This window comes from Tachyglossus aculeatus, chromosome 23, assembly GCF_015852505.1.
Source record: "Tachyglossus aculeatus isolate mTacAcu1 chromosome 23, mTacAcu1.pri, whole genome shotgun sequence".
In the NCBI taxonomy this organism is placed as follows: domain Eukaryota; kingdom Metazoa; phylum Chordata; class Mammalia; order Monotremata; family Tachyglossidae; genus Tachyglossus; species Tachyglossus aculeatus.
Genome location: NC_052088.1, coordinates 11,244,699 through 11,263,436, shown reverse-complemented (window position 1 = coordinate 11,263,436; position 18,738 = coordinate 11,244,699). Strand labels below are relative to the sequence as shown.

At 43.4% G+C, this 18,738-nt stretch overlaps 1 protein-coding gene across 2 annotated transcripts in view; it reads right to left on the bottom strand.

Annotated features, from left to right (window-relative positions):
- Positions 1-18,738, bottom strand: part of AP3B1 (adaptor related protein complex 3 subunit beta 1) — a 266,204-nt gene that overhangs the window by 120,618 nt on the left and 126,848 nt on the right. For both annotated transcript variants that reach the window (XM_038765458.1, XM_038765459.1), the window contains exon 14: positions 9,970-10,079. In XM_038765458.1, coding sequence (XP_038621386.1) covers positions 9,970-10,079 — 110 coding nt within the window. The remainder of the gene's footprint in view (positions 1-9,969; positions 10,080-18,738) is intronic.

Below are 18,738 nucleotides of genomic sequence, written 5' to 3'. Positions count from 1 at the left end.
ATCCGGCTTCCACGCCAGTCCACTAAAACTGGTCTTTCCAAAATCACCAATGACCTCCTCCTTGCCCAATCCAATGGATGCCAACTACATCTTAATTTTCCTTAATTTCTCAGCAGCCTCTGATACTGTGGGCCACCCCCTTCTCCCGGAAACACTATTAAACCTTGACTTTGCTGGCAATAACCCCGGCTGGTTCTCCTTCTCGGTCTCTTTCACGGGTTCTTCCTCTGCCTCCTATCCTGTAACTGTGGGAGTCCCCTTCTCTTTTGCTGCAATGGGAGCTTTTTGGTCAACTAAGCTCCTCCTTACATCTCAAAAGTGGCTTCCCCACTTTATATCTCTGAGTTCTTTTTTTCTCTTCCATTTGGCAGGACGTGATTTCATCTTAGTAATGACGATATTTATTAAGCACTTGCTATATTTAGCATGGTGCTAAAGCTGGGGCAGGGGTTAGATAGTCACATCAGGCATTGTCCCTGTCCCACATGGGACTCGGAGTCTAAGTGGGAGGGAGAAGTATTTCATTCCCATTTTACAGATGAGGAAACTGAGGTACAGAGAAGCTGCCCAAGATCACACAGGAGGCAAAGGCCCTCTGATTCCCAGTCCCCACGCGGTTACTAGCAGCTTTAGTAGAAAGAACAGGGGCCTGGGATTCAGAGGACCTGGGTTAATGATAACAGAATTATGTATTTGTTAAGCGCTTACTATGTGCCAGGCACTGTACTAAGCGCTGGGGTGGATACCAGCAAATTGGGTTAGACACAGTCCCTGTCCCATGTGGGGCTCACAGTCTCAATTCCCAATTTACAGATGAGGTAACTGAGGCACAGAACCCACAACCTCCTGACTCCTAGGGCCGTGCTCTGTCCACTAAGTAACGCCAACAGCTCAACCATTTTCCTGTGGTGTGACCATGGGCCTTGGTTTCTTTCTCTGTAAAATGGGGATTCCATGCTTATTTTCCCTCCTATTTAGACTTTTCTGTCTCCTACCTGATTATTTTAGTACGGCGTTTAGCACAAAGCCCTAACAAATTCACAGTTATTATTTTTAATGGTACTTATTGTTTACTATGCAAGATGATCATACATACAAGGTGATCAAATTGGACACACTCCCTGTCCTATATGAGGCTCACAGTCTAAATAGGGGGGAATAGGATTTACTCCCCATTTTACAGATAGGGAAACAGACACAGAGACTTTAAGTGACTTGCTTAAAGGTATCCAGCAGACAACGGAGGAGTCAGCATTAGAAATCAGGTCCTCTGATTCCCAGACCTGTGCTCTTTTTCCATTAGAGAAGCAGCGTGGCTCAGTGGGAAAGAGCATGGGATTGGGAGCCAGAGGTCATTGGACTCTGCCATTTAGCTGTGTGACTTTGGGCAAGTCACTTAACTTCTCTGGGCCTTGGTTACCTCACCTGTAAAATGGGGATTAAGACTGTGAGCCCCTCGTGGGACCACCTGATCACCTTGTATTCTCCCCCAACCCCAGCGCTTAGAACAGTGCTTCGCACATAGTAAGCACTTAACAAATGTCATCATCATTATTATTATTATTATTAGGCCACACTGCTTCCCATGTTGGAGAATCAGCATGACATAGTGGAAAGACACAGGCTTGGGAGTCAGAGGACATGGGTCCTAATCCCGGCTCCGCCTCTTTTCTGCTGTGTGATCTTGGGCACGTCACTGCGCTTCTCTGTGCCTCAGTTACCTCATCTGTAAAATGGGGATTGGAACGGTGAGCCCCACGTGGGACAGGGGCTGTGTCCAACCCACTTTGTTTGTATCCTCCTCAGCCCTTAGTACAGTGCCTTTCACATAGTAAGTCAATCAATCAATCAATCAATCGTATTTACTGAGCGCTTACTGTGTGCAGAGCACTCTACTAAGCGCTTGGGAAGTACAAGTTGGCAACATATAGTAAGTGCTTAATAAGCACCATAATTATTATTATTATTATTGTTGGGTACAAACTACAGTACCAATCAATAAGTGCCACTTGAACCCTTTGTTCAATCTGATATCACCAGAAATTTAATTTCCTGTTCTCTACTGGTGAAAATACTAAATATATGTCATCATGCTGCCCACAGCAGATCCTCCCTTGGTGATGTTCCAACTTTGAGTCATTACCATTAATTGCTATCCTCTGATCACTCTTAAGCAGCTCATTTTCAATCGTTGCTTTCATCGTTTAAGTCTTATCAGGTGGGGTTTTTCAAAGTTTATTACTTAATATAATATTTGATGCCTTACCATCATATCTCCGCTGAATTCTCTTTATTAGTAATTACATTGAAGAAGGTTGTTAGATTGGCCATGACCTACTTTTCGTTCAGTTATCAGACACTTTTCTGGATGCTTATCTACCAAATCCCCTAGCATACGCTTTAGTACGTATTTAACCCAGAATAAGCAACAGGCTAATTGGCCAATAGTTCTTGCCTTTTACTGTCTTTTTAAAATTACCCTCGGTTCTTCTTTGACATGATCAACCCCACGGTAACTCCCGACAAACTCTCCATTGAGGAAAACTTGTATTCTAGTATGTGCGACTGGTCCAATAGGCTATAAACTTGCCGTCGGCAGAGAATGGGCCTACTAACTCTGTTCCACTGTATTCTTTCAGGCGTTTAGTAAAATGCTCATTATACAGTAAACGCTCAATAAATACGATTGACTGGTTGACCGCTGGCCTGTGAACGATCGTTTCCCTCTATACGGATTGCCTGTGAGCCCCACGTGGGACAACTTAATCACCCTGTATCCTCCCCAGTGCTTAGAACAGTGCTTTGCACATAGTAAGCGCTTAATAAATGCCATCATCATCATCATCACCTCCTCATACCCTATCCAGACAGACACGCATTTTCAGACAGACAGTCCCTGATCCTGTAACCACGTATGTTATGGAAGACGTGAGAGAAAAACCGTCTTCTCTGGCTTTTTTAAAGAGCGTTTGCAATATTCAGCATGGCTGAATTAGGCTTCCTGTCTGTCTTTTTAATTTAACTGGAACCCAGTTTTAGATCCTGAAGATGACAATATGCTTAGCATAATGCTCTCACCATTATTGAACTTCTACTCCTGAATTCCTTTCCCTATTCCTCTGGAAAATGTCTTCACTAGACCCTCTCTGGTCAGGGATCACGTCTATCCACTCTACTGTACTGTATTTTCCCAAGTGCTGAGTACAGTGCTCTGCACACAGTAAGCATTCAAATGCTACTGACTGACTGATTTTTTGGGTTTCAAAAACTTGTGAATAGAAACATGGTGAAGGACATAAGTGGCTGATTCCTGAAACCACTGCGGGGCGGGAGGGGTACTCAGATTCAGCTGAGAGGGGAGAAAAGATGGCCATGGTATGCTAGGAGGAGGTGCCTTTCTGTGAAAGCCAACATTTTGAAAATTACGTTTTTGCCTCTGTGAATATAAAACAAGAATGAAAAATCTATTATTGCTACACATTTATATTGTTGTTAGGTCATGTAACTCTTTTAATCATTTTAAACATATTTATAATCTTTTGGTCACCTTTACATAACGTGACAACACATGAATGCATTTTATATTTCTCTCATGGGAAACAACACTTTGTTTAGCACTCTGTTGCCTAAAGGTCTCACTTCATGGAACTAATTAAGAGTATTAACTGAATTATAGCAGTTGAGTTAACTCTTACATATTTTAAGGTTAATATTTACTGCATCTTTAGCCATACATAATACAATGTCTGCCGGTCTCCTTGTTATATTATAAGTTCCCTGAGGGCAGGGATCATGTCTTTGATTTATACTGTACACCCCTGAACCTTACTTCAATAGTACAAATAGCAGTAGTAATGGTATTTATTGAGCACTGCCTGGGCCCAATGCCCTGTACTAAAAACTTGGGAAAGTGCAACGGAAATAAGAGACACTTTGACGATTGAGAAGGAGCTTCAAACTCTACTGGGAAAAAGAGAAATATGGGAAGTAGCAAGGTAGCAGCAGTACCATGGCCTAGTGGAGGCCTTCCCAGACTGAGCCCCTTCCTTCCTCTCCCCCTCGTCCCCCTCTCCATCCCCCCATCTTACCTCCTTCCCTTCCCCACAGCACCTGTATATATGTATATATGTTTGTACATATTTATTACTCTATTTATTTATTTATTTTGCTTGTACATATCTATTCTATTTATTTTATTTTGTTAGTATGTTTGGGTTTGTTCTCTGTCTCCCCCTTTTAGACTGTGAGCCCACTGTTGGGTAGGGACTGTCCCTATATGTTGCCAACTTGTACTTCCCAAGCGCTTAGTACAGTGCTCTGCACACAGTAAGCGCTCAATAAATACGACTGATGATGATGATGATGACAGAACATGGGCTTGGGAGCCAGAAAGACCTGGGTTCTAATTCCGGCTCCGCCACTTGTCTGCTGGGAGACTCGGGGCAGGTCACGTAACTGCTCTGTGCCTGTTACCTCATCTGTAAAATGGGGATCATCATCATCATCAATCATCATCATCATCATCAATCATATTTATTGAGCGCTTACTATGTGCAGAGCACTGTACTAAGCGCTTGGGAAGTACAAATTGGCAACATAAATGGGGATTAGGACTGTGAGCCCCATGTGGGACAGGGACTGTGTCCAACCTGATTAGCTTGCTTCTACCCCAACACTGAGAACAGTGCTTGACACACAGTGAAGCATTTAACAAATACCATCATCATTATTATTATTACATCATCATCATCATCAATCGTATTTATTGAGTGCTTACTATGTGCAGAGCACTGTACTAAGCGCTTGGGAAGTACAAATTGGCAACATATAGCGACAGTCCCTACCCAACAGTGGGCTCACAGTCTAAAAGGGGGAGACACAGAACAAAACCAAACATACTAACAAAATAAAATAAATAGAATAGATATGTACAAATAAAATAAATAAATAAATAGAGTAAAAAATATGTACAAACATATATACATATATACAGGTGCTGTGGGGAAGGGAAGGAGGTAAGATGGGGGGGATGGAGAGGGGGACGAGGGGGAGAGGAAGGAAGGGGCTCAGTCTGGGAAGGCCTCCTGGAGGAGGTGAGCTCTCATCAGGGCCTTGAAGGGAGGAAGAGAGCTAGCTTGGCAGATGGGCAGAGGGAGGGCATTCCAGGCCCGGGGGAGGACGTGGGCCAGGGGTCGATGGCGGGACAGGCGAGAGCGAGGTACGGTGAGGAGATCAGCAGTGGAGGAGCGGAGGGTGCGGGCTGGGCTGGAGAAGGAGAGAAGGGAGGTGAGGTAGGAGGGGGCGAGGTGATGGACAGCCTTGAAGCCCAGGGTGAGGAGTTTCTGCCTGATGCGCAGATTGATTGGTAGCCACATAAACTGCCACAGTGCTCTATACGCAGTAGTTACTCAATAAGCACTATGGATCGAGTAATATTAGTCTGTTTTTCCTTGAGTACAAGATTTGAGTGTCATTATTCCCTGTGTCAGTTTTGCCTGTTTAGATCAGGAGCACCTTGTAGGCCAGTGAGTGAGTAGGATGGAGTTGCCCATTGGGAAGGAGGTCAGGCCTTCAGCTTCAGACTTTAATACTGAGACCCTTGGCAAAGGAACTGATGACTGCATGTGTGGTTGCACAGGGGCACCTGTGTCCTCTCTTTCCTGTCAGCCTCATTCCAGTTTTTGGAGAACCACCCTAGCACTGGATCCATTGCCCCTCACCTTGAAAATTCCTAGAAAACGTTACGGGACTTTCAAGGGATAGAAGACAGAAAAAAAAAAATACCACAACATGTACTTTGAAGGGTGGAGGAAGAGGAAGTAGATTGTGCGAGGCTGACAATTTATGAAATGCGCTTCTTTCATAGATAAAGTCGGTGAAAAGCACATCTCTGCCAAAGGAAAACAATCACGAAGAGACGGGAGCCCTGGGATCAGAAAATGGAGCTATGCTTCACAGCTGCTAATTTTATAAAATGCTATAGCTCTCCATTTTCTTGCACTATTGGACTACAAGAACCTGTTTTCCAACTAGGTCACTGGGGAATTACTAAGAAAGCTCAGAAGATAAAAAAAAAAAAACCACTTATGTCAGCCCAAAGAGAAAGTGAGCGGGACAAAGATCAAGTAAATGGATCTATCAGGCCAGACCTATGATGCTGCTGTTCGAGCACATTTGCCACCTGAAGAGCAGTTTGGAAGAGGAAACAAATACCAGGAATATTGTGCAACAAGTTCTTCAGGAACTGATATTACTTTTCAACCTCATATTCCAGGAAATGCACTAGCACAGTCAGGAAATTAGGGCAAGATGTCAACCAAATTAAATCTAGAGCATTTATGTGGCTTGAAAGCAAAAGCTTTTTAGCCACTATTCAAGGTTTCTCTGGCCACCATAATGCATTCAAACAACATTTCCTCCCGCTTTACAAGATGTTCGTTCCCCGAAGGGAGTCAGTCAGAAGCTGAAAATAAAAGGAAAGATACAGGTGAGGGTACAGGAACACTCTCAGAACGGTACGATGAGTGAGAGGCGTTCTGGAAATTGGTTTTCTTTTCTCAGGGAGCATCATCACTGCTCTGGCTGCAGAGTCAGCAATCGAGAAGCCGCGTGGCTTAGCGGAAAGAGCAGGGGCCTGGGAGTGAGAGGCCCTGGGTTCTAATCCCGCTCTGCCACTTGTCTGTTGTGTGACCTCGGACAAGTCACTTCACTTCTCTGGGCCTCAGTTACTTCATCTGCAAAATGGCGATGAAGACTGTGAGCTCCACGTGGGACACGGACTGTATCCAACCTGATTAGCTCGTCTCTACCCCGGCGCTCAGTTCACTGCCTGGCACAGAATAAGCGCTTAACGGATACCATTTTTTTAAAAAAAATTCCTGGATCTAAAGGGAAGATCTTTAAAAGCGAAAATCTCACAGTTCCTGATCCGGCAAATGGCGAGCCTTCTACTTCAGTGCAAACCTCTATCCGGACTTCAGAGCGTGAAAAACTATACGTAGGCTGGCTCTTCCTTTGGGAAATCAAAGAAGCGATCTTCTTGAAATAAGAGAAAAGTTTTCCATGCTCAGATTGACACCAAAGGAAAACCTTTTCTCAGATCTTCCAATAGATTACGGAGGTGCTGGCTTAGATTCTGACAGGTTGAGGGAAGCAAGCAATCTCTCAAGTAAGTGGATATGCTCAGTATTGCACATCTGCACAAAGGCTCACCTGCTTGGCAACAATACTAAAATCGGAAGGCGCAAGGAACCAGGGAAGTCTCCAGGGAAGAAACCAATAAACAAAGTGAGCGCCTCACTTCATGTGTGTGGGATTATGGTCATGAGCACAGGATCAGGTGAGCTTTAGATTGCAATGTCACATGGCCCAGAAATCCTACCACAGCTCAAGGAGAATAGATGTAGGGAAATGGTTCCAGAAGCCAGCTAACAGTGGGATTAACCAGCTGAACCCTGAGGCCCAGAAGAGCCGGAGGTAGCTTTAGGCAGCCTCCCTCCTCCCCCATGTGGGCACAGCACCGCTCTAAGTTTGGAAATCAATAAATGAATCAATTAATAAATGGTATTTATTGATCACCTATGCGCAGAGCATTGCTCTAAGTACTTGTGAGTCAATCAATAAATCGTATTTATTGAGCATCTACTGTGTGAATAATACCACACTTAAGGCCTGTGAATCCAAATGTTAATTACCAAACCATAGCAAATCTATATCTTGCTGAAGATAAATGCCAAGAAAAGACAGGGAAAATACAGAATAGTTACTAGTAAGCTCATTGTGGGCAGGGAACATGTCTACCAACTCTGTTTTATTGTATTTGTTCATTCAATCGTACTTACTGAGCACTTACTATGTACAAGGCACTGTACTAAGCGCTTGGGTGAGTACAATATGACAATAAACAGACACAGTCCCTGCCCACAACAAGCTTACGGTCTAGAGACAAGCTTACAGTCCAGAGATGAGTTTACAGTCTAGAGAGGAGCTTACTGTACACTCCCAGGTGCTGAATGAATACCACTGAATGAATGATTGAGAAAAATGTATTTGCTTAGATTGAATATGTTTTGCATGAATATCCTTTTCTCCAGAGAGTTAGAGTCCCGGTAGTATGCATCGGAGTCTGGCTCAAAATGAATTTATAGAACTCAGTCCAGCCTGAACCAGCCCAGGCTCAGTTTAGCCCGAGTCATTTTCTATGAGCGATGAGAACATACTCATCAGGTAGCATTATTAGCATCATAGAGGTCACATCTCCTCCATGAGGCCTTCCCTTATCAAGCCCTCTTTTCTCCGGCTCACTCTCCCTTCTGTATTGTCTCAGCACTTGGATCTGTGATCTTTGGACATCTGATATTCTCCTCACCCCCAACCCTACAGCACTTATGTATACATCCTTAAATTATATATTATAGATTACTTATTTATTCACATTAATCTCTGTCTCCCCTCTAGACTGTCGGCTCCCTACGGTAGAATGTGTCTGCTAATTCTATCATAGAGTACTCTCCCAAGCGCTTAGTACAATGCTTTGCACCTAGTAAGCACTCAATAAATACCACTGTTGGATTAATTGCTAACCCTCTTCCATTGGGATGGGCCTGTATGGACTCCACCTGACGCTGACCAGTTGGGTGGGTTGTGCTGTTCTGCTTTCAGGCTACAGGCCCTCGTGACCCCCTAGGATTAGTTGACGTGAACAGCGGAATGACTGGCATTGTGCTTGCCCAAGCCCCATCCCTTCTGCTCCAACGAGGCGCAACACAAGGATGGTCGCGTCAGCGGCTCATCCTGATTTTCGGCACCCTGGATCAGCCAGGACTTCTGTCGCATAGGCCAGAAGGCCCAGAATCCAGTACCGGATCCTATTCCTACTTATCCCGCGGTCCAGCCTTCCCATAAAAAGCAGAAGTTTATTGAAGTGTTGATTAATTCAATAAACACGATTGATTAAGAGCAGAAGACAAGCAGCGAGGCCTAGTGGAAAGAGCTCAGGCGTGGGAGGCGGAGGACCTGGGTCCTAACCCCGGCTCTGCTGCCTGTATGCTGTGTGACCTTGGGTGAGTCACTTAACTTTTCTGGGCCTCCATTTCCTTCTCTATGAAATGGGGATTCTAAAAGGGGAGTCCTTTTAGACTGTGAGCCCACTGCTGGATCGGGACTGTCTCTATATGTTACCAACTTGTACTTCCCAAGCGCTTAGTACAGTGCTCTGCACACAGTAAGCGCTCAATAAATACGATTGATGATGATGATGATGACATCTGTTCTCACTCCGAGGCTGTGAGCCCCACGGGGGGATAAGGACTGTGTCCAAACTGACTAACCTGTACCCATCCCAGTGCTTTGTACTAGTGCTTGGCATACTCGAAGTGCTTACCAAATACCCTTATGATGATGACGATTAAAATTAAAGCAGATTACATCTTTTGGAGATAATTTTTGGTACTGTGAGCTGTCCGACTCAATCACTCACTAGAGTGACAGAACTACAGAGACACCCTCCATTGTGGACCCTAATCACCAACACCACTATGGCTAACGCAGGCGCCGATGTTTGTTTCCCTAGTAAGTCTCTAGAGGCCCCAAAGTGGTGCTCATTGTACATTCAGGAACGGCAGGAGGGGATGTACTTGCAGTATGCATATAGTAAAGTACCCGAGACTCCAACATTTATATCTGAGCCCAACAGATGCTTGTGGGAAGGCGGTCATTTCTAGATCTGGTAGTACTTTGCAACAACTGCATCGTGTATTGATGTCTGTCTCCCCCACTCTAGACTGTAATCTCCCCCTGGGCAGGGAATGGGTCTTTACTGTTGAACTGGACTCTCCCAAGAGCTCTGCACACAGTAAGCACAAGATTGAATGAATGAACCTCAACTCAAGTCTCCAGTTCATCAATGATATTTCAGTGCAGCTGAAAAAGAAGGGATGAGAAAATGTGGAAATGTCCACAACTACTCACAGTGATGGTGTCCAAGAGCTTGGCCATATGTTTAATAATATCACCATGCTGGGCAGGCTGCATCTGCAGCAATTTCTTAATGACAACCACACTTTCGGCAACTACTATTTCTGCAGGAATAGAAAACAAACGAGTAAATCACTTGAAAATTACAGAACGATTGGATCCAATGGAGTATGTTTGAAATGAAGCTACCAGAAGTATGACGATCTGCTTTGGAAAGAAACCTAAAGACTACCCAGCGATTTTTTTTCAAAAAAATCCTCCTATAAGGCTGCCTTATTTCCTTTGGGGAGAATATACACTATGTGCTACCCACTAGTCCATGCCCTTTGCAATCTCCTGACTAACCCCTCATTGTTTAGGCAAGGTAAACTTCAAGGCTCAGTATAGATAACCACTACCTCAGAGGGGACAGAATTAGCTTTGGGCAGCCCCAAGGAACACCAATCCTCTCCCTGATGATCCTCGCCACTACTTCAACGATGGAGGCAGACAAGGAGGTGGCCGGAGGTCGGACTAATGTTAAAATTGTGTAGTCAATCAATCCACGGTATTAATTGTGTGCCCAGTACTGTACAAACCATTTGGGAGAGTACAATGCAGCTAATAATTATGTTACTTAAGCGCTTACAATGTGCCAAGCACCGTTCTAAGCACTGATGTAGACAAATTAATCAGACTGTACACAATCCCTGCCCCACAAGGGACTCATACTCTTAATCTCCATTTTACAGATGAGGTAACTGAGGTCCAGGGAAGTTAAGTGATATGGCCAAGGTCACACAGCAGACATATGGTGGAGCCAGGATTAGAACCCAGGGCCTTCTGACTCGCAGGCCTGTGCTCTAGTCACTAAGCCACACTGCTCCTCTGATGGCTGCTTTGCTGGTGATACACCCAATCCCTACCCTCAAAATGCTTTCCATCTAGAAGGGAAGTAGTCAATTAAAATAAATGACAGGCAGGGAAGCAACCACATATAAAGAGAAGTATGTAAATGAAGTGGGGGGTGAGGATGGGAAGGGATGTTTTTCTTGCTGCAAGTCCTGATTATTTATGAAATCCCTTGGCCCTCCTTTGAGATTTGCAAAACTTTAATACGCTGCTAATGTTTGGGAACACACAGTAGACAAAACCAAGAATCTGCTTTTATTCTTTCATTCACTGATTCAATTGTATTTATTGAGTGTTTACTGTGTGCAGAGCAATCAATCAATCAATCAATCGTATCTATTGAGTGCTTACTGTGTGCAGAGCACTGTACTAAGCGCTTGGGAAGTAAGCGCCTGGGAGAGTACAATATAACATTAAGCAAACATATTCAGAATACTATTAGATCTAAGTGTTTTCATGGGATTTGGAACTGCACACAGTTTCAATAAATTCCAGATACAGGTGAATTAAAGGTAAACTACACTCGTTAGCCCCACCTAAGAAATTTCACTCCAAAGTGGTTAAAGAACATGGGGATTTCCTTCTGACACGTTTATATGCGCCGACAGCATTTGTTTCTTTCTTTTCAGTCTTCTTCCAAAGAAAAGAAGATTTGGATCCAACGTACAAATGTTTTCAGTGGGTCTGTGCAAGCAGAGTTGCATGGCACAGGGGCAACAGGGATGGTGGAAGCAAAGCCTGTCCTTTTTCCTGACTAGAGTGTCACTTCTCCCATAAGATGGGGGTTGCATTCTGGAAAAGCCCCACATTAGGAAAACTTTTTTTAATGGTATTGGATATGTACTTATTATGTGCCAGGCACTGTATTAAGTGCTGGGGTACATACAAGCTAATCGGGTTAAACACAGTCCATGTCCCGCTTGGTGTTTACGGTCTTAATCCCCATTTTACATATGAGGTAAAGTTACGTGACTTGCCCAAGGTCACACAGGAGACGAGTGGCAGAGCCGAGATAAGAACTCAGGTATTTCAGACCTTCAGACCCATGCTGTATGCAGTAGGCCACACTGCTGCTGTGTGTCATAATATACATGCTTTAACCAATGTCATGCACATGGGCATACATTTTTCTCCACATCTCACAAACACGCTTTACAGCCATAAAGACAACTGTTGTCCGAATATCATTTCCCAATTCCCCAACAGTGTTCAATCTAAAATTAACAGTGAAAAAGACATGCTGCATGAGAACTTACTGTACTGAGATTTACACAGGTTTAGAAATGGGCAGACATATTCATATGGCAGGTCTGAGCTTAAGCAGACACATATGAATCCAAGTAAATGAGGGAATAAATACTCATGGACAGTGAGAAAAGAGGCATACAAATGTATGCAGAGAGCAGATTCAATTATATGCCAGATGATTATTTTATTAAAGATTCCTCAAGAACTTAAACCCCTTATCCTCTTTTAAGTCAATGCTCATATTATATGGTTTTGCTTTGTACAGCTGTTTTCCAAAAATGCTAATGTAGTGTAATGAGATTTTACTCTACATTAATTTCTGCCCGAATGCAGGGTTTCCGTACAGACTTTGGGTAGAAAGACTTCGGGGAACTGGCAAATGTTCTTCAGGTAACACGAAGCTGTTTCGATACAGTGCACCGTGGTGTTGGAAGAAATGCTTGCATATATGTTATTTAGTAATATATTGTTATATTATTACTATGTTACATTAAATGTTAAAAAGTATATTGTTATATCATTACCTTAACTGGCATAAATCAATCAATTCTCCGGACACACTAAAACCGGAGGTTGGCTACACTGGATAAAGGAAAAGAAACTGAAGGGAATGCAGTAATTACAAAACTAAAACAAACAAACAACAACAACAACAAAAAACAATGGCAGGCAGGAATTGTTTAAAGGAATTTATCCAAGACATATGCACATAAGGAAAACAGCAGACGTGAAATTCCATTCTTCCCCAGAAAAATCTCAATGGGAAAAGAAATTTTTAAGACTGTCACTAGCATTTAAATTCTCAACAAAAAGACATTCATCACATATGAAATATTCCATTGTCCACATTAAATTCTGGGACAGAATTCTACACACACAGCACAGGAATGATTACTTACTTAGAACAAACTATTAATCAAGATACTCCAATACAAAATCCCAACTACAAAGCCACAATGTGATGAGTCACAGATTCTATGCCCTCAGTAAATTCTACAAAAGAAAACACAAAGCCCCTCTGGACCACAATTTCGGAAAAATAAATTCAAATAACGTGTTTTGAGTGAGAACTGAACCAGTACTACATCAATCAGTAATGCGCTAGCAAACCATTTGCTTACAAGAGGGTTTGATGTCAAAAGGTGACAAAGAGAGAAAACAAGCTGAAATTACAGATTCTTCTCTTGGAATAATCCTCTGGTATGCAGAAAGAGAGAGGAAATGAATTGCTCTAGTTAAAAAAAAATGGAGTTGCTGAATTTCCCAAAAAATCAATGGCTAGCTACACATGCATTGCAAATGGAAACTGTTGCAAATATATCCAAAATGTTCTCCTTATTCTAGAAACCAGCTATGTACACAGTGCTTGGCACATAGTAAGCGCTTAACCAATACCATAATAATATTAATTATTATTTTTATTAGACGTTTACATCTTGTTTGGACAGGTGAAAGCCATGGAGTCTGAAGACCCCTATAATTAAAGTGTTTTATTCAGTTTAAACAAGTCAGACCTTCAGGGTTTATCTAAGTGCATCCTACACAAGCACTGCAGGTCATCATCTATCGTATTTATTGAGTGCTTACTATGTGCAGAGCACTGTACTAAGCGCTTAGTCAGAGAGTTGCCGGTCCTCTCACCCACAGACGGGCCTGGATTGTTTGGGAAGGAGAACTATGAAGCTAGACGAGAGATCTGGAGTCAGTCAGCCAGACAATCGTATTTATTGAGCACTTACTGCATGCAGAGCACTTTGCTAAGCGCTTGGGAGGGTACAGTAACACATTCCCTGCCCACAACGAGCTTATAGTCTAGAGCGGAAGATAGATACTAGTATAAATAAATTCTAGATATGTACATAAGTGCTGTGGGGCTGGGAGGTGGGGATGAATAAAGGGAGCAAGTCGGGGGGATGCAGAAGGGAGTGGGAGAAAAGGAGGGCTTAATCAGAGAAGCCCTCTTGGAGGAGATGCGCCTTGGATAAGGCTTTAAAAACAGGGGCGGGTGATTGTCCGCCGAATGGCAAGTTGTGCAGTGCCAGGTAATAATGATGGCATTTGTTAAGCCCTTACTATGTGCCAAGCACTGTTCTAAGTGCTGAGTGGTAGAAGTACAAATGGTTGGGACACAAGCAACGCCATTTCTGCTGAGCCTTTAATGTTGAGTTCTGGGTGACTCTTGGAAGATGGCAGTGCTCCTAATCACAGCTCCTAGGATATCACTGAACCCAACCTAAACCCGTTTGAGAGATAATAATAATAATAATGATGGTATTTGTTAAGCGCTTACTATGTGCAGAGCACTGTTCTAAGCGCTGGGGGGATACAAGGTGATCAGGTTGTCCCACTTGGGGTTCACCGTCTTAATCCCCATTTTACAGATGAGGTCACTGAGGCACAGAGAAGTTAAGTGACTTGCCCAAAGTCGCACAGCTGACAAGTGGCAGAGGCAGGATTCGAATCAATGGCATTTATTGAGAGCATACTGTGTGCAAAGTACCGTACTACATGCTTGGGAGAGTACAACAGAACAGTTGACAGGTGTGCTCCCTGCCCACAGAGAGCTTACAGTTCAGAGGGATCATCATCATCATCAATCGTATTTATTGAGCGCTTACTATGTGCAGAGCACTGTACTAAGCGCTTGGGAAGTACAAATTGGCAACATATAGAGACAGTCCCTACCCAACAGTGGGCTCACAGTCTAAGAGGGATGTGTGAACACATGTAGGGATAGGCAGGGTCACTTCCACTCCTGCCCCCAATTACGACCGGGATCGATGACCTGGGGCAAGTCACTTAACTTCTGGGTCTCAGTTACCTCACCTGTAAAATGGGGATTAAGACTGAAGGCCCAAGTGGGACACGGTCTGTGTCCAACCTGATTAGATTTTAACTGCCCCAGCGCTTAGAATGGTGCTTGACACATAGGAAGAACTTAACAAATACCATCATCATCATCACTGTAGTAGTCAAGCCGTTCAATGTCACCCAGTGTCATATTGCAATGGAAAATTTCTCGGCTCCAATTATTAATAATTGTAGTACTTGTTCAGTGCTTACTATGTGCCGAGTACTGTTCTAAGTGCTCGGGTAGATATAAAATAATCAGGATGGCCAGAGTCTCACATGGGGCTCACAGTGTAGGTAGGAGAGAGTAGGATTTAATCCTCATTTTACAGACGAGGAAACGGAGACACAGAGAAATGAAGTGACTTGCCCAGTGTCACACAGCAGCTAATGGTGATGCTGAGATGAATAGGATTTAATCCTCATTTTACACATGAGGAAACGGAGACACAGAGAAATGAAGTGACTTGCCCAGTGTCACACAGCAGCTAATGGTGATGCTGAGATGAGAACTCAGGTCCTTTGACTCCCATGTCCAAACTCTTTCCACTATGCCCGCTCCTTCCCTACACCATGCTGCTTCCTCACATGGAAAAACCACCGCACTGTATGTTAGGAGTTTGAGCCCTATTCTACCATTCACACTACGATGTAGAAATGTTAATACTAATCAAGAATTTACTCAGGGCTGATAAAATAATCAATCCAGACCATGGAGACTTCTATATATGACATAACTCAAACATATTTAAAATGAGATGCTAAATGATATTTGTGTACTAAGTAATGTGTTCCAGAAAAGTTCATTATTTCCTTAGGAGGCTTTCACAGAAATCCTGTCATCCCAAATAAAGCAGAGATGGTAGTAGCGCTATTCAAACCACTGAAAAAGCCCTTTGGGTCCAAAGCTGTTCTTTCCAGCTGAGAACACTGATACGGCTCCCAAGTGCTTAGCCCCCAGCAAGTGCTCAACAAATACTGATGAGGATAATGATGATGACCTCCTCCCTTCCCTAATCCTGCTTGAATTACAGGAAGATGATGAGAGAGAACTGGCTAACAGTCACAGAGATCCATGCTGGAGGAGCTAGGTTACCAAAAGAACCTAAAAAAACCACTTCTTGGTCCCCCTAGTCTCCACCAAACAGCAGCATATATTCCCAAAATATATTCAGGACTCAATTACCTCCAAGAAATATGGCTCAGAAATTCTGCCCTCAAGACCTGTAAGAAAAATTATCTGAGAGACCTCTTGCATTTCCTTCATCAAATTCATTCTAGTGCCCTACTGTACGTCATGTGTTGCGGGCCTATTTGTAGGCCTAGAGACTGAGGTCCAAGTGGAGTATTTTGCCATGAAGCTTCTATTACCAGTTACTTATGAGAATATTTTTCTACTTCTCCACTCCTTCTCACCCACCCACCCTCCTCCACCACTGCCAAACCAGAGACCCTTTAACAGAGCAGCAATGGGGAGGAGGAGGCAGCGTAAAGTTGTGTTCAAATATCAAGGACCATCAGACGTATTTCAGGCTATGTACTGTCAATTGACTCCAGTGGGGTTTAAACTCCAGTTTAAACCAAAAATTCAGATAATGCAACGTGGCCCTAAAGTCATAAAAAAAGGACTTGAAAATTCAAATATAAGACGTCACGGCTCCAGTGTTTAGCTGGGAAGCTTACTTCCACATGACAGAGAATCCTAGAAAGATTTTTTTTTCATTCACTTGATTGTATTTACTGAGTGCTTACTGGGTGCAGAGCATTTTACTAAGTGATTAAGCACTGTACTTTTTGATTAAAATCTAACTAAAAATGGTTCATTAAAATTCACTTCAATTTTAAAAGTTGTATCACAAATCAAATTCTTATTCACTTCTTAGGTACTTATAGATAGTATCAATGAAATTGGCTTCATAATTTATAAAAGGAAAATACCTCTTTTAGAGAGATAAATTGGAATTTTTCTGTATCCTTATCGCATATACTTATTCTGGTGATTGATGTGTAGCAAAGGCTGAAGAGGTGGGGCTCCTCACCATCAAAGCAGGTCGTGATTTGGACAACACTACTGTATTACACCTGGTTTAGTTGAATATACAAACATAATTTAATATTCTTTTAATCCAGTCACTACACCTGGAGCAGACACTATTCGGTTTGGGGAACAAATGTCTACTTTAAAATGCTGCTACTAATTTTATTTTGTTAATATTTGTAAAACCAATCCCTCCAAAATACACTCTTTAGGTTCTATGATATCCTTTTCACTGCCACAGTGAAAGAAGAATCAGCATTTTATGAACTTTCTCCGTGTCTCCTTCACCAATTTTCAGTAATAATAGAGTATCAAACTATTAAGTTTAATTAAGGCATAAAACACTGGACATTAACTTTGTGTGTGAGTTTTGAGCATTCAGCTAATAGCAGCAGTAATAGTAATGGCATTTATTGAGAGTCTACTGGGTGCAATGCACTGTACTAAATGCTTGTAATACTCATACTCATTATCATTAAAGGCTGTAGTGACTCTTAGGAGCCAGGCTGAGTTTCTTAGTGTGGGGAAAAGAAATAGCACCCGGCTGCTTTCGCATCTCCCCAAATCGCCCCCATCCTGAGAATTTCCTGGGGAAAACTGTGCCGATGATGGCTTGTGATGTCAACATAGGTTCCTCTGCTAGAGAACGAGATGAAGACCTGAGGCACCTGAAATGCCGCAACCGATGGTTTGGAGCTGAACGGCGGCCGAGGATAGGAGAGTGGGGAAAAGAAATAGCACCCGGCTGCTTTCGCATTTCCCCAAATCGCCCCCATCCTGAGAATTTCCTGGGGAAAACTGTACTGATGACGGCTTGTGATGTCAACATACGTTCTTCTGCTAGAGAACGAGATGAAGACCTGCGGCACCTGAAATGCCGCAACCGATGGTTTGGAGCTGAACGGCGGCCGAGGATAGGAGAGTGGGGAAAAGAAATAGCACCCGGCTGCTTTCGCATCTCCCCAAATCGCCCCCATCCTGAGAATTTCCTGGGGAAAACTGTACTGATGACGGCTTGTGATGTCAACATAGGTTCCTCTGCTAGAGAATGAGATGACGACCTGTGGCACCTGAAATGCCGCAACCGATGGTTTGGAGCTGAACGGCGGCCAAGGATAGGAGAGTGGGGAAAAGAAACCGCACCCGGTTTGCTTTCGAATCTCCCCAAATCACCCCCATCCTGAGAATTTCCTGGGGAAAACTGTACTGATGACGGCTTGTGATGTCAACATACGTTCCTCTGCTAGAGAACGAGATGAAGACCTGTGGCACCTGAAATGCCGCAACCGATGGTTTGGAGCTGAACGGCGGCCGAGGATAGGAGAGTGACCACCAACTGCGCATTCTCTGGGCCGCCCCTTTTTCAGAAAGGTTCCCGGTCACCGACTCTACAGTACAGCCTTCCCGCTTAGAAGGAAGTTGATTCCTAATTTTTCCTCCATGATTAATTTAAAACTTTCTCAACGCTGCTGCCATGGAGATAATATTAATAGACAAAGCAATTAGGGAAAAAGGTACGGGGGGAGCTTTCTTGGAAGTAATTTAGCCCTTAAGTGGATTACAGAAGAACTGACTAGAGTTTCAGTTCTTTGGCCTAGAGGAGAGAGCACAGGGCCCGGGAGACAGAGGACCTGGTTCTAATCCTGGTTCTACCACTTGCCCGCTGTGTGACCTTGGGCAAGTCACCTCACTTCTCTGTGCTTCAGTTTCCTCAGCAGTTAAGAAGAGGGTTCAAT